At 44.3% G+C, this 26,893-nt stretch overlaps 1 protein-coding gene across 1 annotated transcript in view; it reads right to left on the reverse strand.

The window, feature by feature from the left end:
• The window catches only part of GRIN3A (glutamate ionotropic receptor NMDA type subunit 3A), a 75,320-nt gene extending 51,162 nt beyond the window's left edge, over nt 1–24,158 (reverse strand). Inside the window, exon 1 of the mRNA XM_054809696.1 lies at nt 23,090–24,158. Coding sequence (XP_054665671.1) covers nt 23,090–23,767 — 678 coding nt within the window. The 5' untranslated portion in view covers nt 23,768–24,158. The remainder of the gene's footprint in view (nt 1–23,089) is intronic.
• Between the last annotated feature and the right edge of the window lie 2,735 nt (nt 24,159–26,893).

The following is a 26,893-nucleotide window of genomic DNA, read 5'->3' on the forward strand; positions in this document are numbered from 1 at the left end:
ATCTGCCTTGCTGCTGAAACTGCAATGCTTCAAGGAGGATGTTGTGTTGTCAGCTGACAGAGTGTGGGAAGGACTTTGGATGGAGAGGTCCTGCCACCCTGCCCCACCAGCCATTGAGCTGCCCATCATCCTGCATCCCAGTCACCGCGTGGTCTGCCCAGCAGCCAAAGAGAAAAGGTGTGCTCCAGCATGTCCACCTCCAGGCTGCAGTGAGAAACCTGCTCTGTCCATGGGGGAGACCGTGGCCAAGAGGCCATGTACCTGTGGGTTCCCACAGCAGAGGGTGAAGCACCCAGGTTTTCTTCTCAAAAGTTCATTCTGCAGCTTACGGAGAGATACAAGCAGCACGCAGAGCAGGCACGCATCCCTCCGCTCCCCGGTGAAGAGCACTGGGAGCTGGGCCCAGGTGTTGTGCTGCTCCTGGGCTCTCTCCTGGTCCCAGTTAAATCCCCAACACCTTGTCATGGACGTCAGCAAGCATTAGATTTGGCTTCTAGACCTTCATCCAGCATAACAATTAAGCACCTGTTTAAGCAGCATCATCAGTATGATTAAAAATACCAGTCTTATGTTTCTTCTGCTACTTAGGAGAACAAACCTGTCTTTTAGTTCTTTGGGGAAGAAAATATGCTTTGACCCAAAAAGAGGAGGATGACTTTGTGAATTCCTTTTTTTTGCGCATCTGTCTCCACAAACACACCTGTTTGACCAGGACTGTAATTTGAAACACGGTAGGTCCCCACACTAAAAAGCTTTTTTTTTGCAGATGGTTTAAAAGCTTCTGAGAGAGAAAAGCTAGCTGAGACTACCAGAGCTGTCCTGATTCCTGCAGCAAAAGAAGCTTGGCATCCGTCCAGGCCACACTTATAAGCAGATCCTAACAAGGCACTGACCGTTGATTTTAAAAACCACAAAACCACAAGAGTTAGATTAATTTAAGTCTTGACTGACTTTGTCCTGAAAATGATTTCTCTCATTAGACCAGACAGTCATGACATGAGGTTGCTTAGCATCTCTAATGCCTACGTACAAATACTCCATACTGATCTGAATGTGTATAGCTCTCTACAAGGTCAAAAGGCAATATAAAATATGAACTTTCAGCTGTTCTTGGAAAGTAAGAACCATTATTTATCTTCATATGAAGTAAAACTACTTCAAAAACTTCAAGGTGTTCTTTGCTGCAGGAGGAAAAAGAAAATCCATGGTGCTTGTCAGGTCACACCTGGAATACTGTGTTCAGTTTTGGTCCCCACTATACAAAAAAGATGTGGACAGGCTAGAGAGGGTCCAGAGAAGGGCCACAAAGATGATCAAAGGATGGGAAGTTTGCTATGTGAGGAAAGGCTGAGAGAATTGGGTTCGTTCAGCCTTGAGAAAAGAAGGCTTAGGGGTGACCTCATCACCCTGTTCCAGTACTTAAAGGGTGGCTACAAAGAAGATGGAGACTCCCTTTTTACAAGGAGTCACGTGGAAAAGGCTAGGGGTAATGGGTGCAAGTTACTCCTGGGGACATTCCGATTGGACTCTAGAGGAAAATTTTCCACAATGAGAACAATCAGCTATTGGAATAATTTCCCCAGGGGAAATGTCCTCAACATTGGACGCTTTTAAGATTCAGCTGGATGGGGTGCCTGGCCATCTAGTCTAGATGGAGCTTTTGTCAAGAAAGGTTGGACCAGACGATCCTTGAGGTCCCTCCCAACCTGATATTCTATGAATCTATGATTTAAAGTTTGATAAAGAATATTTCATACAGATGCCAAGAACCAAAATAGTTTTTCCTTCCCTAAAATTTGTCATTATAGTTAAAAAAAGACAGATGGTTGCTAATAAAAATAGATCGGGGGACCTGCATTAATTCTCCATGATAGGCTTTCCTCCATCACTAAAATGTCAATGCAAAACTCTAGAGAACCACCTCTGCTCCGTGGTACGCTTCAAATGGAAGAAAGAGGTGGCCCGTGTCTGTGACTCTTGCTCCCAAGTGCTACAGTATTGTAATCAACATCTGCAAAGCCCTTGCAAACGTTTGGATAAAAGATGCCAGGAGGTATGGAGTGTGAATATTAGCCACAATGGACAAATTGTTACTGCATGGTATTATTTTCTAGAAGCTCAACACTGTTATGGAATCAGGCTGTCACAAGTAAGTCAGCACTTGCCAGACAGAGCAAGGGGACTTTGGCTAGCTCTGCCCCAGGCTTTGTTTCTAATGCCATTTCCCAGTAACACATTTCCTTACAGCTGGCCTCATCTAGACTGTCATGTTTGTGAGCAGGATTTCTCATTTGGCATTCATGCTGTAGCTACCCCATTACAGGTTGTCCCACACTTGTAAAGGATGCAAAAGACAGTGGCTGTTCCACAGAGGTATAACTTTTCGGGGTTCTTCTGAATGGCACTGTAAGCTTGAATGACTGGAAAATAGCATTTAGCAGAATTTAATTCTTCCCTTAAGGAGATGTGGCATTCATTTAGCTCAAAGCTCTTCAGAAGACTGTAGTGTGCTTTTCTGTTGAGAAGCACCTCACAAACATTGGTGCTTTTCACATCCTGGCCATCAGTCAGAACGGCTCTGTTTTAAAGTGACCCCAAAACAAGCAGTCTGAGTTTTCCCATGTGTGTTATTCCAGCAGTACACAGGGGAAGGTTTTTTCCCCTCAGTTTTTGGTTCATTAGGGCAGGTAGCAATTCACCTTTTGATAGGAGCAGAGCCAAAACTGTGGCAGCACCTGGGAGCAGACAGTGCATGCACTTTAGGCTTGCTGAGACCTGTCTCCTTGGTCCTCACCCTCCTAACATCTGAGGTGCGATGCAGGAAGACCCTGTTGAAAATAAATTCTGATAACACACCAGTGGTGTTGTTTTAACTTGAAGAAAATTATATAAGTAGCTACCAGAGCACTCCGTTTGCGTGTCTACTAATGGAAGAACTCTTATTATAATTTTAAAGTGATTACTAACAACCCTAGATTAAGGATATAGGTATGATCAGGCTGCAGTAATAAAATGTTACTTGGATTGTCAAGAAATCATAGTTCAAAGGCTACTGAAAAAAACAAACGGGGCTGTATCAAGGATCCCCAGAAAGTGCTATCACAAGATGACAGCAGAAGCCTTAACACTGCAAGCACAGGATGGCACCAGAGGTGCCAGGGCTAAAAGTCACAACTCACCGATGGTCAGCTACTGGTCACTAGGAGATTGCCACCTTGGGAGCTGAGTAAAACTTGGTTTAGGGAGAACAAAGAAAAAGTATCCAAAATGTAGTATGTACCAGATACCGCAAGTGTGGATATAAGGTGGAACTGCAGATGAATGAGGAATGGGCAAGCAAATACAACAGACATGCAGACAGCATTAGCAAACATATAAAAGGGACCAAAACCCAGAGGAGAAAGAAACTCCTGCAATTAACATAATATTCCTCCCTTTAGAGATCTTGGGACACAGACAACTTGCCACTAATAACCCCCACCACCTGAAAACACACACACACTTGATCTATCTCTCTAAAGATGTGTGATGCTGACCTTGGGACCCAGAGGTGCATGGAAGGGTGAGCCCAACACCTGAGAAAAGAGATACAGGAAGTGTGTGTATGACAATTTGAACCGTATCACTACCAAGAATGAGCTGTAGTACTTGGATAACTTTCTTGTAAGTGTTAGCATCATTGGGACCAATAATACTACTGTGCTTAGACTGCTAGGAATTCAGACTAACAATAAATTCTTGGCTTCGCATATAGAATGCGTTTCTAAAGCTCATGTTCATTGCACGTGGTGTTTGCTCTGATGCCTCACTCCTGAGAACTACCATTAACACAGTCCAAGAGTTGACAGAGAATTTGGCAACCAAGGCTGTAATTACAATGCCCATTGCCAAGCACTGCTCCACATCGGGCTCTTTGGCATGTCACCCTTGCCAGACTCCTCAGCATAAAGGGCTCTTGCAATGGCATTCCCATCCTTACCCTGTTAGAGCAGCATCCACCTTCCTGTCAGCAAGATGCACATGTTGCAGTGTATCACTAGAAAATGCTACTTTTTCACAAGGACAACAGGTTATGAGTACACTTGCTGTATTACCTAGCTTTTTAGGCATGAGCAAAATTCTGGCTGAACAAAAAGAACTTAATTCTGGAAGAAAATGTAGACTCTAAGGAGAGGGGGTATGGAGAAGATTGATTCCTATTATGTAGGTAAAAGAAGTTTGATCCCATTTTACAAAAGCAACTATTGTCCTTTCTGATACGCACCCGGTGTACCCATACAGTATTTAATCCAATTAGATTTTATTCACCATTAACACCTGCAGCAAGGGATAAAATCTGGAGCACTGTTTTCACTCAGCAGTCCAATTCCAGCATAGCTTGAAAGTGTCTTCAACTCTGCCTGAGCATTTGCATTCCCCATACCCTCAGTAGCTGTGCCCCTGCATCTCATTATTTTTACAAACGACTATGTACCTACCAACAGGCTGTGCAACCCTATCTGGTGTTCGCAGCTCAGCAGAGTGAAACTAGGTCATTCGATCGGGTAGACAAATGTGGAAGGAAGAGGCAATTCAACAAAGAAACCTTCCCTGTTCATCCTGAGCCAATGCTGTAAAACAACGTTCAGGATGTGGCATGCAGAGACAGCCCTGGCTGCTGTGGGACTCCCCACACTCCTTGCAGGGCACTGGGTGCTGCTCCATAAATTCAATCACCAGTGACCAAATTAGCCTCTTCATCTCTCTGGGTCCCTGCCTGTCAAAGAAATACCCACGGGTTGTGCTGCATGCAGTTATGCACGGAGCAGTCACAGAAATGATAGCTCCATGTGGCAAAATACAGTGGGAGAAATTAATTCTGACCTGTGTCCCGTTCCTCAGAAAGCCTCATCACATCCTCTTCTGCTGGGCCTTGCTCTGGGCATGTTTCACAGGATTAATTTTACCTACAGGTGCATTTTGCTCTACATCGATTTTTCATATGAAAGAAAGCTGAGAATTAAGCTTGCAAAGACTGATCTCTTAACTCTATTAAATAAGGCCAAGGTAGATTAAGTTACTAGTTCATCCTTCTGAGGCTAGACATTTAAATCATGGCTCTAAGGTGAATTCTTGTGCGTACTTGCTTGGCTTAAAATCAGGAACAGCATTTAAACATCTCCATTTGAGGTTTCTTATTTAATACACCAAGGATTTAATTAGAAAGATGGGAAATTAGAAAGAAGAGTTATAATTGGCTCTCAGGGCAGGGGGTAAGTAGGGGAAAAAAAATAAATCAAACATCTATTTTAAAAACAAATACACTCTTCATGCGGTGGGGCAGGAAGCTCACAGAAGGGGCAGGCCACTGGGACATGCCACCCTGAGTGACTATGAAATGCCACTTGCTGCCCACCCAAAGTCCTTGATGCTGCCCCACCGGCTGGGGTAGGAGGGTCTCATCCTGCACAGGCATCCTCGCCTTGCTGGGCACCTTTCACTAATTATGCCATGCGGTGAAGCTACTTTCCTCAGCAGGAGGCAGTTGTTTGCCTAAGAAATACTTCAAGGATAAGTGCTGCTCAACATCATCAATTACTGCAGGAGGCAAAAATAAATAAAGTAGAAGGTGGGATGTTTGTTAGCTCCTTGGCTGCAGAGTCACTATCTTTCAATAAAAGATAAGAATCTGACTTTTGAAAATGCAGCAAAACCTAGTGACTTATGTTCAGTGTAATTTTTTTAATCACTGCTCCCTATTTTTCTTCCCAATCTTGAAATAATTCATTGTCATTAAAGAAAAATATAACCAAAACCAAATCCCAAAAGACAACTGTACAAGTTAGAAGTTTTGTGGCTGTGTTTGCAAATTGCTTTTCTGGGCATGCAAAACACAGAATAAGGCATGATCCTGTAATCAGGAGGTGCCTACCCCCCACCCCCAAAAGCAGAAGCATTTGACTTTCCAATAAAGCATATAGCAACTACCCACAAAAGTGTGTGACTGCGCAGAGCCTGTTACCAAGGCACGCAGGGAGAGGAGGAGGAGGAGGAGGAGGAAGGGGCCCTGGCTGGCTGTCGAATATAGAAACTCAGCGATCTGGTTTGAAATCCCTGCCTTGTCTTGTGTTCCCTTTGCGAGCAAACCCCTCTCCGTAAAATGGGGAGAACCCCCTCTGCAGCGCCCCAGGGGTGCAAGTCACCACCCTGGCAGGGACAGGCTTCTTGCTCCTTTGTGAAGTGGCTCTCTACCCATCTTAAGGCTTACAGCAAGATAAATACTTCACACTCTTTTACACAGGGAGGGATTAGAGGGGGAAAAGGGGGGGGGGGGGGGAAAAGGTTATATTACATGTCTTGGAGAATATACCAAGGTTTTGCCAGAAGCAGAATGTAGGGCTCAAATCTTCTGTTCCTTCCAGTGCTAGACACAGCTGCCTCAATAGATAAAAGAATGTGCAAAGTAACAGCCAGCCATTTATTTTATGGGTTATTAGTACATAATTTGAGCATTTGTACCATTACACTACTCGCAGTGCACTGGTTTGCCCTTCCAGACTAGTTACCCATCTCACTGATACTTGCCTCATCAGGGCCCCATGTCTGCAAGCATTTGGATACTGTGATTTCCTCATTAGTTTTAAGTGGATAAGCAAATTACTAATTATCCAAAAGAAGTCCTGGGTACAAAGTCATGAAATGAGACCTTACTATAGTCAGTACTTCACAAAACAGAAAGTGGTTTACAGCAAATATTGCAGTGAGGGTTGGAAGAACATATCAAAAATCACCACCCATGCCTGTTTCATCCTTTGATTTATAATGTGCAAGATCATCGGGTGAACATTTACAGGTCGTAGCTGTGATTCAATCTTCTGTTCTTGTCTAAATGCTTGACAGAAAATACACAATACCATCACCTCTCTACTATGCACAAATATTTGCATAGATTACTGCTACCAGGTTTTCTTTTACTTTGCACCTAGCACTGTACATTTAGATCAACAATGACATTATTGCACAGAGCTTGTAAATTACTATAAAATATGAATGATACTTATTAATCCCCCCTTTGTACTGAGTTTGGACTCAGTGGAGCAGTGGTAACTGATACTTCATAGGCTTTAAGCTGTGTGTCCATCCATATGTAGGTAGTATGTGATAGTGGGCACAGACTGGAGATAAATACGTGACCATGCACACTCAGAAAAACAGCATGCCATGCTTGATGGCACCATCTTGCTGTACTGAAGATTCGTATTGCTGTCTGACACCATCATTTGCTGGAAGCTAGCACTACTCACAAGACGCTGGCACTGGCCAAATAAATGTATTTCTCTCCTCCTCCGGCTCTACCTGTGGCAAGTGTGGTTGGTCCCAGCATCACCCCGTCAGAAGAAGCTCGTCAGCCTCCCCCCCGTAGATCCTTTTCCTGCTGCAATTGCATAAAAGCACCATACGGACAAATAACTACTGGCAGCAGTGGACCCTAATGACTGCAGCAGCTCTGCTGTAAAGAGAGAGCTTTTTGCCTTATAGCCTTCCCTCCCTTTTTGTTGTGCTGCTGGTTCTCAACGCGCTGCCCAGGGGCAAGTCCTGTGGCACAGGCCAGCACCGCAGCTGCTGGTGAGGCTGGAGAGACGTATAAACTGCATAGCATTGAAAAATAAAAACATGGAAATCCATACTACATCAAAGAAATACAAGATCTTCCATTGTTAATGAGGAACTCAGTTGCATATGGACAAAAATAACTTGCCATACTGCTCTACTAGCAAAACCTTTGGTGGTGGGCAAGTTCAATACACTTTTCACCCTTGTAGAAAAAAATAGTGAGGAGTAGCTGGACAAACTGTTGTGATGGAATTAAATACCAAATTTACTTCATTGTAAATAAAGTTCTTCATCCTACCTATTTATGAAAAAACGTATTTATACTGCTACTTTACGTTTCTTGAGGGGGAAAGGGAAAAAACTGTTGTGGCAGGTTAATAGGGGTTGGCTTCGTTTATGAGAAGATAATGAAAGTAACAGCAACAATTTAACAGGCTGGATGTTATTGATGGGAAGAATGATTTGCAGCATGGAAATGAGGGGAAAGGCCTTTACAAATCTAGTTTTCAACACTGGTTCTACCTTTTCTGCTTCAATTATTTTAAATTTCCACTACCTCAGTGTCCCCCTCTTATAAAATAATGTATCTCCTCCTTAAAGTTATGCAGCATTTGTGCAACTCTGTGACACATGAAAACCACTACTCATTGCAAAGCACCAATTACCCAAGTATGTTGGTTATTTATTTTTTAAGAGCTTTGTGCTTTAGGATCCGATAGAGCTGCACATGTCTGTGACTCAAAAGGCTCTCAAATACTCTGAACCAAATGTATCAATAAATTTTTGTTTGTGCTTGAGCTTCCTACTGACATACAAGACATTTTCTTTCTCACAGCTCAGCTCTTCCTGCCTCAGCCCATGGGATGATGCGATGGATGCTATGCTCTCTCTAGGTCAGCTCTTTAACTGTGACGTCAGCAGACAGCTGATGCGTGATTTCAGCTGACGAAGAGGCCCTCAGCTCCTGACAATGAACTCTACGAGCGTTTTGACGCACTTGGGCAGCCAGACCAAACTCTCTGCGGGTAGGCTGGGTGCAGCTGGAGCAAACAGCATCTTCATTTGCATAGCTGCAAATCCGAAAGCATCACATCTATTAATGGTTCTGCCTGCGTACGCCCTCCTCTGCACTTCGTGGCTTACAAACTCTTAAAGCACAGCAGCTGTAACTCATTTTGAACAGCACCTTGTTCATTGGAGCCAGCACCCTTCCTACAGCCTTTGCCAGTCCAGTGTTATAGACTAATATCACAGTCAAGTCTAGCGCTACCAGTTCTATGGACGAGAAGAAAGAATGACAGTTACAAACTTAACACACAAGACAGAAGTTATGAATTTAATGATTTGGGAGCGAGCCTTGAGTTATGCAAAATACATTGAGTTAGGTATTCACAAAATTGCTTCAGCATAATTGTTGGCACGTGGATTGTTTGCAAACAGCTAGCACAAACTACTTAGTGTTAATCATTTGTTCCGTGACATAGTTAGTCATGCACTATTTCTGCTTCTTGAGTGGGTGACTGTATCCTCCTAAAGGAGAGGGTAAGAACCAGCGAAATTGAAGCACGCCCTGGGAGTTTAACATGGATAAGCGCTTGCGATAGAATACGAAAGCGTCATGTCTCACTAATCTCAGAAAGATGTTTGCGTCTATTCGTCTCCATGCAAATAATTCACGGTGACTCTGCAGAGTCTGGTGAACCAAGCCTGGGGACAAGGAATTCACAGCAACTATTTTTGGTGCCGTGATTCTTTTTAACTCTCTGAACAAGGGGAAGTGTTGCAGAGGAGTATCTAATTCCCCCAGACAACCTGAAAGGAAGGGATGACAGACCACTGCTCCTATGAGTTTGGCAAGAACATACTATCAAAACTGCTGTCTCTCTCTGCAGGAAACAGTACTGCTTTGGGGACAGAGAACCTATAATAAAAATATCATAAAAAATGTATATTTCCTGAAGAAATAGGAATTTTTTTCTTCTCCTTTCCCATTTTAGTTTTCTCTGTTTACGTGATGCACATAAATGCAAGTCTTGGTTAGTTTTCCAAAAGACAAATCTTACTTCTACACATTTCAGTGACCTGGGATGAAACTAAGGAAGGTGAAAAGCCGTAAGGTCTGCATTTTGTCATACTATTGCTTTGATATTTTGCATCAACACAGAGGCTGCACTGCACCGTCTGAGCAAGGGAACTGAAATATTGCATAAAATTCCCCACTTGAAACCCTTGATGGTACCACAAAGAACACCAGGATACATTCTTAATAAACTGGAGTGGAACAGGCAGCCAGCTGTGTGAATAAAAGGGAGAGGGAAACACTCACAGGAAGCAGGATCTTCTGTGAAAGGTTTGCTTTTCTTTTCTGAAAGGTAAGCGACATTTGTTTGGAGACCACTCTTAAAACGACTGAAGATTTTACAGTTTTACACTTGGGCATATGGATTGACACACATGCGGACTGTTAAACTGGGGGCGGGGAGGATCAGGCAAAGAGGTGTGAAGGTTGCTGGAACATCCTTCGAGCCCATGGTGAAGGCAAGGGCAATCACCCCACCAGGAGCGCAGCGTTGATCTCCTGGCCCACAGCGCGTGACTGGGAGCACTGCTCAGGTCAGATAAAGTCCTCTGCAAAATAAGATTTTGTGCACAGCGGGGAACTTGCTGTCTGGGTTGGCTGTCTCTTCCTCTCACAGCTAATGCTCTTAGAAAGGATGGATGCCGCAGCACCGCACGACAGATCCAACGGTGACCACGTTGTCATTGCGCTGGGCAGTGGTCAAATGTGCATGCAGACTCGGCACGTCGTTTACAGACAGGTGACGGGTTGCTGCTGATTTCGACAGCCGTGGACAACTTTTAACCTTCCAGAGGAAACTTCTGACAAAGCAAGGAAATTCAGCTGGACTTCTCCATGCCTGGAGTGGTGGACCAGAAACGATTCCAGTATTCAGCCCATATGTATTTTCCCATACGATTTTAAGTGTGTTGGAGAAGACTGAATTTCCCATTTGACTCCCCTGTTCAATGGTCAGACTGCACACTCATTTCTTCCCCTCTTATTGACAACAATAAGCCATTTTCCTGCTTATTATTCTCTAATAAGATTGTAATAATTTTGTATGCCTCTTAGAAGACATGCATTTGCTCTCATAATGCTGGCATAATACAGATCCAAAAAAAGATGAATTGTCTGCATTATCCTTGATCTTAGTGAATGGCTTTCTATAGATTTTTAAGTAAAGGGAACTCTCTGGTGAAAATAAGACTAAGGCAGGTAAAATTAAAGGTGAAAGTTGATAGAAGTGTTAAGTTCCCTTATGACTCTAGTTTCAATATCACAGCAACAAGCCACAGATCCTGTTGGACTAGTTCCTCATCCTAAGCAAAGCCATACCGCACTTAAATGAAGAGGAAGTCTGAATATATTGTGGTTTTTTTTTTTTAATGGTGGCAGTTGCATCAGAAACAACACATAGATACTCACATGAATGAAATTATTTGCTTCAGCAGTGCTTGTTCTCCTCAACATTTGCTTTTCATGAAAATTCCAGTAATCAAATTACACTAGGACAAATGCTTACAGAAAATGAATAGCAAAACCGAACACTTGCAGTATTTGCAAGTTCCAGCTTTCATGTGTATCTCCAATTCCTGTGTTTATCAGATTGGAAGGAAAAAAAAAAATCATGTGGCTTAGTCAAACAACCAAAACCGTATCTCAAGCTGAAGTAAAAGGAAGCCCTTTGATATATTTTTGGAAGGCTCTGGGAGGCAGTTATTCCTAATGCTTATATTGTTCATGCTTGTTCCAGAAATTTCAGGTGGTTTTCAGGCAGAAAAAAATGTCTGTGATTATCAGATGTATTATTCACCGTGAGTTCTCACTTAGTTTTCCTCTTAAAGTACACTTGTGGGGAGGAATACAAGAGCAGTATGATCTGGGCAACAAGCTCCCATTCTGTGTCCAGCAAAGCACCTTTCTTCTGCTAATCGTGGTACGCTGCATCCCACCACAGGTCTCAATCTGCAATTTATTCTTTTGCTGTAAGGGCTGTGAATGCCCAAGGAGGACATCGCAACACAGCTAACTTCCATATAACTACATGTTACATATAAATATGCATTGTGAAAATGGTGGGAAGATACAAAATTCAGTTTCACTGGAATGTAGCAGGCTGAGCTATTTATAAATAAGTGTCTTATTTTTGGTGCTCTTCAGAGAATGTGATGAGCAGTGAGTGACGAGCAATTTATGCTGCTGATCATTTGTATCACAATAGAGCCTTGAGGTCTTTTTCTGGAGTCAAGACTCTGTTAATTTAGGATCTGTATTATCCTACAGTGGAAGACAGGACCTCAGAACAAAGACCAATGGGCAAGATTAAGAATGGGTGAAATGAACATGCCACACTAAAAATGGAAGAGTAGGTAGAAAATGGTGTAGCTGAGTAAAATTCGAGGGTTCCTGGGGATTCTGGACATCAATATTCAAAACAGAACAATCACCCATCTCTCGCTCTCGAAAGAAATTCTCAGTGTGAAGGATTCCTTTCCCAAAAGTATTTTGTACTGAAGGATTTTCTATTTATACAACGAAAGATAACATTAAAGAAAAAACGGCATAATGAAAGTGAAATAAATGCCGTTAGAAGGATTACATGCTCTAAAGAGATCTTAGGGGTACAACTGAATGAAAAAAACAGGTTTTGATTGACAAGTGTGTAAGTACCCTGCACTATGTAAATAATTCATGTATATAAAAAGATGATCATAAGGGTGACTGAATAATCATCATTTTGGCTTCCTTGTGTTGACTGCTGATGTGAGATTCCCAATCAGAGGCCATAAGATTATTGTTAGCCATACCAGTCTATCCAGCGTACTTCTATACTGACACATTGTGATATGAACTTTTAAAGAGGTGATTAAAGTTGGTTTTTTTTCTCTCCCAGATCTCTGAGGAACAAAGACTGATGCCACGTTTTATCATGTGCCCCCCATTAGCTCTGCAGCCAACAGCTTTATGGATACCAGTGGGAGTTTGACATGAGCTGCCCTTCCGCGTAGTCGGAAGGTACCAGGTAACACCAGTGGATTGTTTGCCTGCCACACCAGGCACTGCAACTGGTTTTGCAGAAACGGCAACAAAGGGGGGCAGTGGGGGTCATACAGTACCACACCACCTCCTTCTGCAGTCCTAGAACAAGGAAACGTGACTAAACATGACTGGTGCAGGTTGTGTGCTTGCCAGATGATTGGGGAAAGAGAGATGGCAGAAGAGCAGAGCCTTCCTTCAAAGTGTTGATTGATTTTGTACTCTGGAAATAAGAAGAACTCCTGTTCGGCAAGTGCAACATGACATCTGAAGTTTTCATGTCTCAGAGCTTAATCTAAAAATAACCAATCCTTTTTTTCCTTTAACTGTTTACCTACATTTGTGTCAAGTGTGTTACTGGGTATATATTTGTCCCCTTGGAGCTCTCTAGTTTATCACCTATCACATGCAATTTAAGCAGAGGAAACCCAGGCACGTAACTCTTTCACCTTGTTGCCCTTCTAATGAGGGAGTAAAATCAACTCCACGGTATTAGTGTACTAAGAAAATGTAAATCACAGCTAAAACAGTTCCAGCACACACTCAAAAGAGGACAGTTATCAGGTCCAAGTAAACGCTACATCTATTTTTCCCACATTCTGACGCTTACGTTGAGTACAGTAAATTCTTAAAAACAACTGTTCTCCTAGAGAGCTGTTTAACTGATATATATGAGTCTTAAATGCTGAGAAAGTGAGAAATAATTATGCTTTCATCTAAAATAGCACCGGAAAATTATCAAACTGTGACTTTTCATCTGATTTGCAAAAAAAAGTTCCTTTTAAGCCAGTTTGAGTGAGTACGCTATTAAGATGAATGTAATGTAACTGCTTTATCAGTAGCATCACTTAGAGAGCCTGCTGCATAATACAGCTGCTCTTTCTGGCTATTAATTGCTATGTCTGATAGTTCTTTCCTTGCAACAAATGTAAAACTTCATTTATAAAATCTCAGTTTATGCTTGAAGATCTACCTCATCTTCTAACTCTGTCTTAAGTTAGAAAGCCTTGCGAAATGTCTTATGAACAGCATGGGCAATCATTTCCTTCATAGTCTTAAAAAAGCTCTAAGTGGAATAGTATGCCTTTAGGGAAATACTAAGAGTTTAAAATATGCCTGTGCAGCATATTCATAGATTTTTATAATGTGTCTCAAATACTTTCCACATTGTAAAACAGGCTTTGGCAACTATCATCACAGATGAAAGCTGATGAGGGAAAAGTAATAAAAATACTGTAGCAAGCAGAGGAAAAAAATGGCGCCTGCCTCTGAATTCCCTAACATTTGATTTCTCCTATATAATAATAACAATCAAACGATCACAGTAATTTCCCTGTTTACTGTGCTTTATTGGCAGCTGAGGGTGCACCTGTATTCATGTTCACTCTTCTCCCCCTCCTTCTCCGCCTCCCCATCTGCTCCCTGCAGCCCTGCAGGTTCAGGTGACTGAAACATTTCAGATAAACGTTAATTAGCCAGCATGCTGCACACCACATCTTTTCAAACCAGTGCCAAGTGGAAACCTTCCAGTCAGCTCCTGAGGGCTCTCCCAGCTCACCACTCCCACGAGGGTGCAGTCCATTGCAAGGGAGACTCCGTGCAGCATGGTGCATACGAGAGGTTCAGCATCATCTCTCAACTTGCTGATGATGCACTCACACACCTTGCAGAGACAGGGATGGCTGCTTTGCACGACAACTGTACATGCATGCTCTCTGGTTATACCAACAGGGTATACATATATATGGTTCAGGGATGCAAGACACTCGTGAATGGCTGTATTGTACTACGCTGTAGGGAAAGGATACAGTAAGCTCAGGACTGAGTGGTGAACATCAAGCCTGTGCACAGATGTTGTGAAACCCTGTCTACAGCCAAAAACCAAGTCCCAAGGCCAGCTGCACATAAATGTTTGGTTGCAATGCCCTGCAAAGGTGGCACATAACAATTACTGTGCTTTATTGTGGTTTGTGGTGTGCCACACTGTCAAGTCCCTTCTCAGTTCTTCATGTAGCTGTCCATAGTTACCAAGACTAATGTCAGTAGCTTTTGATGTGATAGCTGTGAAGCACTTGAGGCCAGATTGTGAACTTCTGAGTCACACTGACGAGGAGTCCCTTGCACAAATGGCTTTGCTCGAGTGTGACTGCCTTAATAAATGAATCATCTAACATTGCTGCCTACTCAAGCTTGAATCTTTCTCCCAGTTCTGCTGTTACTTCCACCATCTGCACATCCTCTCCCCATGGTGGTGAGAACTAATTTGGCTGATCGATGGGGTGTTTGGGAAAATGGGGAGACCTTCAGGGCCAGACCCAAAGTAAAGAACAGTTGCTGATGTTCAGTGCTGCAATCCCAAAGCAGTTGTGTCTGAGCTTGCTCCTGTTCCTTAGGAAATCCATTTTAGGTACTTATTGGTATGATGCTGCGTATATCCAAGTGACCTTGTCTGTCTCCTGGCGCTCTGAAATGCTCACCAGATGATGTCTGGCACCCAGTGCCAGAGCATCACGTGGAACTGCGTCCTGAGACACCCAGGTGCATCTCTCTGCCTGTAGTGCTCAGCACCAAGGAGGAAAAAAGGTTTCCACTAATTACACCAACCCACACCGAGGCCTCACACCCTTTGCAAGAAGCTCCCCAGGCAGCAGTAATAAACAGCTAATCCCTGTTCCTTTCGCTGCTTCCTAGATGTTGGCTTTGCAGTTCCCTGGGAGGTCTGCACAATGTTTTGGGGAAGCATCACACACTGGAAGTAACTGTCCTTAGCCAGGGATCAAGACAGCCCTGCTAATTCAACACTGACTTGGGCAAGCTGTTTTGCTTTGTGCTTGATGACTCCAGCTCTTTGTACAGTGCTTTCATGTAAAATTCAGTTCCCTTGTTTTTAATGCTTCTGGAATCACAAAAAGTAAAGAGACAGAGAAGAGCACCTCTTCGTTTTTTTCTCAATTCAGTTTATTTTCTCCTGCTTTTTTCCCATGTCAATGACATTTATGTTTCCAGTTTTCTTGCTTCCTTGTTTTCTTCCCTCTCTTTTCTCTGGCTGCTTTCAGCTATTCAGAATAAACTCTGCAATGCATAGCTGTTGGTACTGCAGTGAGATTCGTACTCTCTTGTTCAACCAAATTGAAAAGATGATCCCTTCCCCTCTTTGAAAGCTCTTCAGTAACATCTATAGAAACATGGATTTATAGCCTGATTCTTCTTCGAAAGACAAATACAGAATTGAAAAATAAACTGTGCTTTTTCCAGTTTTCTGCTAATTACAATAAATACATAAATTCTAGCCATGCTATGCCTGGATTTCTTTCACGTTAAAAAAATTGCATGGAAATCCACAGAGGAAAACAACAGAACATAAGATAAACATTTTATTTGATGACTTAAAACTGTAACTAAATCCAACATAGCCTAAAGTTCTAATTACGTGAGTTTTCAATATTTCATGGGTTTAAATAATAAATAACTCATTAAATATACCCTAGATGACAACATTTGTAAGTAGCTTTGAACTTAATTGTGAGCACTGAATTGAATAACATATAGCATGACAGGATCCTTGGCTGTTTTCTAATTTCCATAGCCCTGCTGACCTCGGTCTGCCATGTGTTTTAGTAGAACAATGGGGTGCTTTCTCTGACTTTTGTGGACAAATTCTTGGGGCAAGTTACACTGAACACCCCAACTTACATTTCTAGAGAGTGTTTTCTTTGTTAATAATCTGTTTGGTACCGTAACTTTTGTATTCATATAGTATCTGCTAGCAAATTGTCTTTGAATTTGCCTTTTTTGGCCAAATTTTTCATTTTTACTTAGTGAACACAGCTAAGTATTCTTTGGTGGTTCTTCTAATAATACACGTCTTTCAGTAAAGTAATAATTAACAATTTAACCTTGTCATAGTTTAATCACTTGTTATTAACATGAGTTTGTGCAGTGTATTACGCAAGACCTCTTCTAGACTATGCAATGAGGAAGACATTGTTTGTGGATACCCAGAATAGCAAAAAACACAGAAGAAAACATGTATGGTATTGAATTTGATGTTAACTCAGCTTTTTCTGCATCACAAAAGCAGGAATGAGAAAATCTTGTTAGTAGCCAGCTCAGATATTTTCTCCAGAATCTAGTATCATATCATGAGTACAGCGACAAAAGAGACTATTAAAGAAATGCACATCAAACTACAAAGCAGGTATCTTTGCTTTTGAGTTTTCATATCAATTCAATATAGACATTTGGTTTTCATTCATGTAGGAAATGTCTACTGGTATAGTATTTAACAAGAATCCTTCCCTCCACCCCCTTCCCAAATCTTAACTCTTCACCAACCTCTTCAAATGGAATTGATGTAACTTAACTGAACATACAGCAGAATTTATAGATTTGACTAAGTGATTTGATAAAACTTGACAGAACTGGATGTACTTCAAGAACAAAGTGATCATTGGCATAATTTTATCTAAGGATTCCCAGAGTCAGATACCTTAAATAATTACAGACTCAGTGCACATTCTAAATCTGGGTAATAACCCCTTGCTGTATTTAGTATAGATTGCTCACTGTTGACTTGAAGCCACTCAAATGAAGAATCTCTGGTGTATGTATTTCAAATAATGCTGCACTATCCAGCTTTCAAAGTCTTAGATCAATATGTAACTAATATGCTTGAAAACACTTTTTCACCTCCAAAATTTGCTCCTCCATAAATAAAACACCTGGAAAAATAATACATTCTCATACTTCAAAGTGTCGTATATATTTACCACATACCATGATAAAAATATTCTAAGCTGCAAGACCCCTTAATTTCAAAATCCCAGTGGCAGGATAGTGAATTCAATGTGTTTCTGAGGGGCCTTCTTCCAGAGGAGAAGGGTTGGAGATAGCACTGAAAGTTTACCTCAGCGGAGCTCTGGCTCCTTCTGTCTCACTGGGACGTTAAAATTAAGGAACCAGAGGAGACAAGTGAAAGTAAAAATGCCCTCAACCCCTTTCCTGCATTCTGAAAAAGGATCTTTTGCAGTCATGATGAGCTGAATCCTCCTTAAACACTGTAACTGGAATAAAGAGACTAGTTCTTTTCTTTCTTTTCATTGCCCCATGCTTCTGAGTATGCAAAGCTTGCTGATAGAGGAACTAAAAGAAGTCCGTACGGTTAGGCAGGCTGCAGTGTTGTTTTACATGACTGGATGCCTCTAGTGGTGTTTTACATGGTGTTTATCATGACTCTGACAGTTTAGGGGACAAGGATGACTTCTTATATTATGAAGTGTACAACATAAACAGACCCTGAACATTAAGGTGAAAAACCACAAAATACAGAGGTGCCAATACAACTTCCAAATGTTATGCCAACATCACTTTCACAAAACTTGAGGGCTTTCTGGCCATGGACAAGAATATAAACAAGGACTCTCCTTTTAATACGTATATCAACTTAAAGGTAACAGATAGATTGGCTTCAGCTGACAGCACAGTGAACTATGAAAACTGTGTTGTCACATCTCACAGCCGATGATGTTCAACACGGCATAGGAGCACAAGTAAAACTATTCTCAAAGTAACAGCCTGAGGACAATGTATGATATTGGGCAAAAGCATAGGAGAGGCAGGAGACTGGATCAATTAGTAAATATTCAGTAATTGCTTTTTAATAGAGGGCTGTTACAATGAGATCTCTTGCCTGATGCTAGGACCACAACGCTGCCAGCAAAACGTCAGTCATGTCTCTGAAATCTGCGTTTAGGAGAATTAATGACTCTTCAGGATACCTGGCTATGGAGAAAAACTGTTAGTTACACAAAGCTTTTTTAGATTAGCTGGCAATGTAAAAAGACTATCACTTTATAGTGGATCTGTGGCCTAAATTGTGCAAGTTTCAAAAGCTCGCTATGAGCAAAACTGCACAGAGACCTTTGGCTGAAAGAGAAGCAGCTGAACGTTTGTTTGCACGTCCTTTCAATTTCCATCCTTTTTTCCCTCAAGGAACCTCTTATAAAACCTCTTGAAGTGCACAAAAGGTACATGCCATAGTATTTATGCAGCATGAGGTGAGGAGTATTGGTGATCACAGGGAAAGACTGAATACGTATTCCTCATCTATGCAGTAACTAGTACGAGCTTCAAAATTTGGTCTAAGTCAGATTAGCAATGATAATTTGAATTACAGGAGCCTGCAGCTAAGAACGTTTTGCAGTCTCTCCTGGAAAATGAGATTTTCAAATATTTATTTTTTTTGCCAATCAAAAATACTTCTCTGCAAAAATGCAGTTCTGGCTTGAAGGAGGAAAAAAGTGTCTTTGGGTATTTTGCTGGACAGAAGCTTTTCCACATCTCCATTCCCTCGCTGTAATTTCTACCTGCCTTTGCTGGTGCTCTGCATCGCCAGTGTCTACAGGTCAGAATGGATTCTAAGGATACTGCACACACAGTGGTATTCCTCACTATTTCCAACAGGGAAAGATGTATAACTCCCCATGCGGGGTGGTTTGATATATATAAACTATAAAGCTGGTTTCAAAAGAAACCTTAATTCCTTTAAAAAGAAATAAAAAAATTGAATGTTAACGGTCAGTTTCTATTTACAGCATCTGTTCTGAGGCTGAACTTGCTCCTTTACCAGGAAATTTACTGTTTAACCTAAAACCCTGACTTGATTTATTTATTCTTCTGACCCTCTCTGAAGGCACAGCGGTAATCAGCAGTGCCAGCAATTCCAGTTCCTCAGGAAACCAGATAAAGCACAGACTGGCTATGCAGGGACTGATGATTCAGATTTACTTTATTCTGTTTCATTGCTCTGAGAAGATTCCTTTTCATGTTAAAAGACATCAGAGCTACTGATTTATCTGAAACTCACTGAAAATACTCCCTGAGTTCTGAAGTTCAGAGAACGCTTTGGCAAACATGATCTCCCCTGTGTTTCTGATAGTATCACCTATAAAATGGATATTATGGACTATTCTTCCCAAACTCTCAGCTCCAAACTGTAGTACTAGAAATGGTATTACTGTATTTATTTATCATTCATGTTCCCTGGATCTGTTCCCTGTTCTATCCTTGGGAAAATTATTAATGATGTTGGCAGTCTTGGAATGAAAAAATGAAGTGTGTTTCTTCATACAAACATACATAATACGACAAGCCTTGCCTCAATGGCATCAGTGCTTGTGAACTGCTGTCTCCAAAATAATGATCTGTCAAAGCTTCAGTGCAATTTGCATTCATGTTAGTAGTAAAGAAATCCAGTGGTTTTTTTGCTTGCTGAATGACAGTGATAAATTGTCACTTTTGCTTAGTGAGAGTGTGAAAATTTACTGGAGTGCCAATAAACTTGGAAAAGTAAACAGCTTTTTTCAGGTCACAACAGTGTCTGGATTTACAGTCAGTACATGTTAGTCATTAAATCACATATACAAATGAAATGAAAAAAAGTATGTCACACTTTGTGCAGCATCCCTTGAAGCCATGTGTGTTGAACCTCAGGCAAAAGCTGTTGCTTGTGAGAGAACAAATGCTGTACCACTGTACCACACCATGTGATGGTTGGTGTCTTGTGATTATTAATTGTTGCAAGGGAAGACTAGTCTTTTTTTTTTTTTTTAACTTCAGCGGAGTAGAATTTAGTGACAAACAGACTTTTAAAGATGCTTGAGCAACCACAAAACCTTTGAAAACACTCTAGGTATCCAGCCGACTAGCTATCCAGCTGTGACACTGTGGATCTCCTCCCGATGTTACATGTTTGAAGTGTATCATCAGATGTCACGGAGGCAACAGCCAGTATTATAGAAACGTATTCAGTTCTGGATCCTTATATTCCTTTTTGCTTTAAGTATTGCTTTTTGTCATGTTAGGGAAGATTTTCTCAAAGATCAACTACAATAAATATCTGCTTATTATAAGCTTCTGTATGAAATAATAATGTTAACATTCAGCAGCAGTGCAAGCATTGTACGTGTACATTTCTGTCAAAGTATCAGTGAGAAGGGTAACTCCAGGGAAGCCAACGCTTCACATTTCAGGGTTAGATCTCGGTCTTTTCTTCCTGACTTTTCTTCTTTGAAAACTGCATGCTGGGCCTATTAGCAAAATCTGTCTGGCCTACAAAGGTGTCATTTATACTTGCACCCTCTAAAATGCCAGTCAGTAGAAGTGGCCAGTCTGTGGCTCCGGGGCTGTTAAGCTGGGAAGGTGGGAGGTCCATGATTTGTTCATTTCATGCTAGTGCTGGCATGGGACTAAGAGTGACAAAAAATCCCTGCCTGCAGCAGGTAGTAACACACCAGAGGCTGCCAAGGCCAACATCTCTGGGGCCTCCCGAGTCCAAGATGCTGTTGGAAATCCTGTAACTCTGGGAAGTATGTGAGATAAGGCTGCTGGAGCATTGCCTCCAGAGTTAGCCTTAAAATGGTATTTATTACATGAAGGTATGAAAAAAGAGTGTTCAGAAAGATGTCAGGCCCTCCAAGCCAATCCTGAAAGACCAATATATTTGCATTAACTGCTGGCCTTTGAGTAAGGCTGAGATTTTTTTAAAATCCATAGAGCCTTGGAGAGTGATTTTTTTTTAGCTCAGCTGAAAAAAAACCCAGACTCTATTTCAGCACAGGTTCAATGTCAGGCATTGGTTTCATTGTCACTGAAGACAAAGACACTTAAAAGTCTGCTTAAAAACAAAGTCCTGATTTGGACAGATTGATCCAGTTGGCTCCCCACAGAGAACCATTTGAAAGTTAAGCTGGAGCTTTGAAGTCTGTGGAAAGGACCAATGACTCTAACCTTGTGCTATATGTGTTTAACTCATTTTGTGTCCTCAGGCAGCTTGGGATGAACTTAGACCCATCTCTAAGACAGAAGAGAAAATAATTCTGATTTTAACAGACAGAGCAAAGAGATGTTGGGTTCAGGATCTGGTCTTCAGGGAGCTTTGGCTATTGACTCCAGCGCAACTGCAAGTGTAGCTGCAAGGCTGGGAGATGTAACTGAGCAAACATGGATGCTGTTGGCACCAAACATGCATCGATAGTGGCATTCAGTGACACTGATTACCCTTGAGTTTCTGCATAGAGCTACAGAAACCTGAGTTACATGGGTTTTGCTGAGGTAGAGAAAACTAGCTGAGTTCAGACCAGCATACAGCAGTCACACCTTCAATTACAGACTAGGAGCTGCCTAGCACAGACTCTTTCCCCACGTTTTCTGTCACAATCTAACAGAAAAAAATACAGAAGTCTATCAGTGAGCCACGGTGGGTTTTATATTTGCTTTTGCAAAGCAAATTCAGTTGGTAATCTTTCTTTCTAATTACACTTTGAGAGCAAAGTTGAGCTATCTCTTTTTACATAAAACAACTATTTCTCCTGGCTACTTAAATGGCAGCTTCTGCCATTTTACTCATGACTTCCCTTGCATGGGCCACGCAGAATAGAGCATTTTCTTCCAACTCTTATTACTGGCATCAAACACACATTTACAAAATGTTGAACTACCGACTTTTTCCAGAACGTCTAACACTAAGTTGCCATCTCTGTATGATACAAAGCTTAGCTACACTACTACTATTGGTGCCTAAGCCAGTCAAACACAATGAATTTTGTTTCTACTATTTTAGCTACATAATCAAACACAGACATAGACTTCAGTTTCTACTACTTTAGTTAGGCAATTAGATTTAGCAAAAAGCTGATCTAGCAGCGATGCATGAACTACAAGTCAAAAAAATCCTAAAGCTTTAGATAGCTCAATGCAAAGCCAACTTACAGTGAACAACTTCCCTGAGAAGTGTCATCTGGTGAACAACTTACAGTGCCCACACACAAACAGAGCACAGCATCTAGACCAGAAATAAACACCCTGAACGCTGGTTTCAGCCTTTTTTTTTTTTTCCCCTAACAACCTTCTTTTGATCTGGGAAGTGCATCCTTCTCCAAAAGCCAAGATAAGGACCTCCAGAAGACCAGCTTCTCACCAGCGCATGTCCTGGATCCCCCTTGTCCTCTCAACTCTACAACTTAACGTGGCATATGACTTCGGGCTCACAACTTAGCTTTTCCCACCGAGCTCTGCCTTTCCACAGAGGCGATGCTCGTCCCCCCCCACCCCAGGGCTGACATGGGAACGGATGCAAGAGGAAGGAATGACCAGAAAAGCGATTCCAGCGGCCCCAGCGTCAGAGTGCTTCTCCCCGGGCAGGGCTCGGGCAGCGTCCCTCCCCACCCCGACAGCTGCCCGGCTCCCACGCCCGTGCTCAGCTGCCAGCCGGACCCCGACCCTGCCCCGCAGGGTACTCGGGGGGTTGGGGGGCCGGGTGCCGCCTGCGCGGGGGCATCGCGCAGCCCTGCCCGGGGCGGGGGGAACCCTGCCCGCCGCCCCGCGCCCCCGGCGCCTTACCGGGCTCCGCCGGGGGAACTCGCCCAGCACGATGCTGACCACGGGGATGCGCAGCGCCGACGAAATGAAGTCCAGCTCCAGCATCTCCCCGCGGCTCTGCGGGAAGGCGAGGATGGCGGAGACCCCCTGCACCACCACGGTGTGGCAGAGGCTCTGCAGGAAGGAGACGGGGTCGTTGCTCCAGGAGGCGCTGGTGGAAGAGAAGGGGAAGAGGGGCAGGTCGCCCAACCCCGCCTCGATCGCCATCACCACCTCCAGGGACAGGTTGTAGGGCAGCAGCCCGGCCACACCGTTGAGGTTCGCCACGGCCAGCAGCAGCGCGTCCCGCGGCGAGGGCGCGGGGGGAGGCCGCGGGGCGCTCCCCTCCTCGGGGCTGCCGCCCGCCCGCCGCCCGCCCGCCGCCTCACCGGGCCAGGCGGTAGCGCGGGGCTGCAGGTGGGTGGCCCCCACCCTGACGGTGTGCCCGATGCGCCGCAGGATCTGGCAGGGCTGCGGGTGGGACGCGGAGCCGGGCACCGCCGCCAGCACCAGGGCGCAGGGCGGCAGCAGCAGCAGGCACGCCCGGCCCAGGAGCCCGCGCACCCCCGGCCGCCACATGGCCGGGAGCCGCCCGCCGCCTCCCCCGGCCCCGGCCCCGCCGCCCGCCTCAGCCGCCCCGCGGGCGGCCGGCAGCGGCATCAGCCGCGGCGGGCGGCCCCCGCGCAGAGCCGACCCCGCCGCCCATGGGGCCGCCGCCGCCTCGCCCACGCCCCGGGGGTGGAGGGGGGGCTCGGCCCACGGCCCTCCCCCCACGGACCCGCGGGGCTGGAGCGGCCCGGCCCCGGGGCGGCACCCCGCGCCGCCCTCCGCCCGGCCCCGCAGCCGCCCGCAAGGCGCCCCTGCCCGGCTCCTCCGTTCGAGCGCTCGCTCTGCCCGGCTGCCCCACACGGAGCGAGAAGCTCCGCCGCGAGGTTGCCCTACCCGGCTCCCCTCCGCAGCCCGGGTCCCTTGCAAACCTGCCCTCCTCGGCTCCTCTTTCCGAGCCCACCGTGCGCTCCCCTGCCCAGCTCCTTTTGCAGGACTCCCTCGCCCGGCTCCCCTCCGCAGCGCCCCCCCCCCCCGCACCGCACTCCCGTCCCTGGCTCCCTCGCAATGCTCTCCTCCGCAGCTCCCTGCCCGACTCCCCTGCGAAGCTCCCTTTTGCAGCCCTCGCAGCCCGCCTCCCCTTCGCGGCCCTCGGTGCACTCCCCTGCCCGGCTCCGGAGGCGAGAAAAGTTGCCGGGTGGCCGCTGCCGGCGGGGCTGTGGGCTGTCGCTGGGCTGCGCTGCGCTCCCACCGGGAGGGACGGCGAGCGGCAATCCCGCACCGGCTCCTCCCCGGGCAGCCGGGACTTGTAGTCGCCGCCGCCCCCGCGGGCCGCCCCGGGGAGGAAGGAGGGTTTACGCGGGATCGCCCGCTCCTTCCGCGCCGCTTGGTTGCTCCCCGTGGGGAAGCGTCCCGGGACAGTCCCGACGGAAACCTCTGCCGGGGTTTGTCGCGGGGCTCTTCCCCCTAACAGCGCCGGAGAAGTGAAAGAGTTTTCCGGCGCCGAGAAGAGACCCCGGGCTGGTCCGTCCCCCGAGGGGCTGCAGGCCGGCGCGGGGGTCCCCTCGCCCCCTCAGCGGGGGGGAACTGCGTCCCTCGCCGCTGACAGCGTGCGCGTCGGGAAAGCCAGCGCCGGCTGCGGTCGATGCCGTTCTCATGCGCTTCAAACCGAATCATTTTTCGACACGTGGGAGCTGAGGTCCCTGCTCAGCAAGCCATGGACACTTTCTAAAATTGCTTTTATGATAAAACACCCTTATCCTAAGAGAAAATAGGGCAGAGCAGACGCGCGTTTGTGTGCGTGTCTGCAAGGGGCTGCGGAAAGTCCGGTGCTTGTGTCAGTTCCAGTATTTGGGTTTAATCCTGGGTAGTCGGGAGCCATGCTAACCCTAGGTCTCAGACTTCAATACCCTGATTGGGGCACTGACACGCTCAGCGTTGCGTCTCTGCTCCGTGATGGAGCCCCAGGACCTTAGAGGAAGCCCTCTCCCACAGCCACCGTTGTCCATCAGAGGGGAGGTAACCTCACGGCTCTCCCCGGCAGCGAGGTGCGGGCTGCCTGCCGACACGGGGGGATGCCCAGAGACTTGAATATATTTTCTGCCTGTAGGACTCCTGACATCTTTCCCTGGCTGATTCAGCCCTGCTTGAACGCAGTGTAAAGGTTTTCTGCTGTCTGCTGTCCTGCATGGAAGGACAGTTTGAGGAGTGGTTAGAAATCTTTTGGTAACTTCTTGAGCAGTTTACCCTGACCTAGTGCTAACCTTATTATTTAACTTAAAGAGCTCTTCTCTGAATGTTAACTGTTTTTCCCCTTTCTTTGAGATTTATCTTCAGAGCTATTATGAAGAAACATCATATGCTCCCTTTTTTTTTCATTTGGTGTGCACAAAATCTGGGTAGAAGGAAACACTTTTCATCATGCTGTATAAAAGAGGCTGTCACTACCCTCCAACAAGTCTGAACTGCATGTTTTCTGATTTAAATTCATCTTTCTTGAGGAGAGGTCACCAGAGGTGTACACAGTCTTCAAAGTCTTACCAAGAGGTCTTACCAAGGTCTTGTGCAGCTGTGCTGATATTTCTCTCTTATGTCCTTATTTCCATCAGGTCAGCACCTCATCATACCTACCTGCTGTTACCATCTTCCAAAAGACCTGCAAAGCTGGTGTTTGTCTCAATCTGTTCTCTCTAAATTGATACGAAGTTGTGAAATCGGTTCCTAGGTGGAAGACTAGGAATGGCAGACTTGTGGTCTGTAGACCAAGACTGACTACTCCAGCTGCTATGTGTAAAGGTGAGCTAATACTATGTTTAAGAGTTAATAACAATTTACTATTTCCCCTTTACTTCTTTTTTCTTCTCATAATCACATTTTTATTTCTTCGTGTCTTCTTCCCTGATCAATCCAGGTTCCTCCTGTCGCTTTTCCTCTTTTTTTTTTTTGAAGGAATGGATCATATTAACACAGCTATTCAAAGTCTCCTCTATTAGCAACAAGGAATGTTTGCCTGGAAGAATTTGCTTTGAATATGGCAAATTTCACACAGTGCAGAGAAAAAAATATTTTTTACCTCCCAAAACTACAGGAATTAGCTTTCAGGTTGTGAGAATGAGCTCACTTGAGATCTGTACAACTCCAGAGGCGTTTTGTATTTGCATTCTTTTTGTCAGGCTTGGAAAAAAACTGGTAAGCTTGTAACTTCTCTGCTGTGCAGTTAGGTAATTGCTGGTTTTCATGTGGGATTTATTTTTACAAGAAACAGCTACTCTTCCGTGTCTTAACACATAGTCCTAAATTGTCATTTATTTGCAGCTTCATTATAGGAGCAGATCTTTCTCTGGCTTTAGGGCACAGGTGACACTAGTTTAAAAAAGCAAGTGTTTCAGAAAATGTAATCGAACATTATTGAAACAGCTCTGAAAATTACACAAGAAGTTGATTAATAAAGGTAAATCATTTACTATCTCCACCTATTTAAATCCTTAAGGCCTGCTCTGTAAGAGGCTGGAATATTTTCAGAAAGTGATCTGAAAAAGGATATAAACCCCACCGAAGTCTATACATGTAACATTTGGAAAGTTGTGTCATTAATTTTTCTGCTTTATTTGCATAAATACACATGTGGAAAAAAGCACAGTTGGTTTAGTCTAATAAAGGAATTGAAGACTGCTGAGTGTCAGTTGCACCCTGCTTTTTAGCAGCACTGCCATTCATCTTCCAAGGCTGCCTGCAGAATAT

This window comes from Grus americana, chromosome Z, assembly GCF_028858705.1.
Source record: "Grus americana isolate bGruAme1 chromosome Z, bGruAme1.mat, whole genome shotgun sequence".
Lineage (NCBI taxonomy): Eukaryota > Metazoa > Chordata > Aves > Gruiformes > Gruidae > Grus > Grus americana.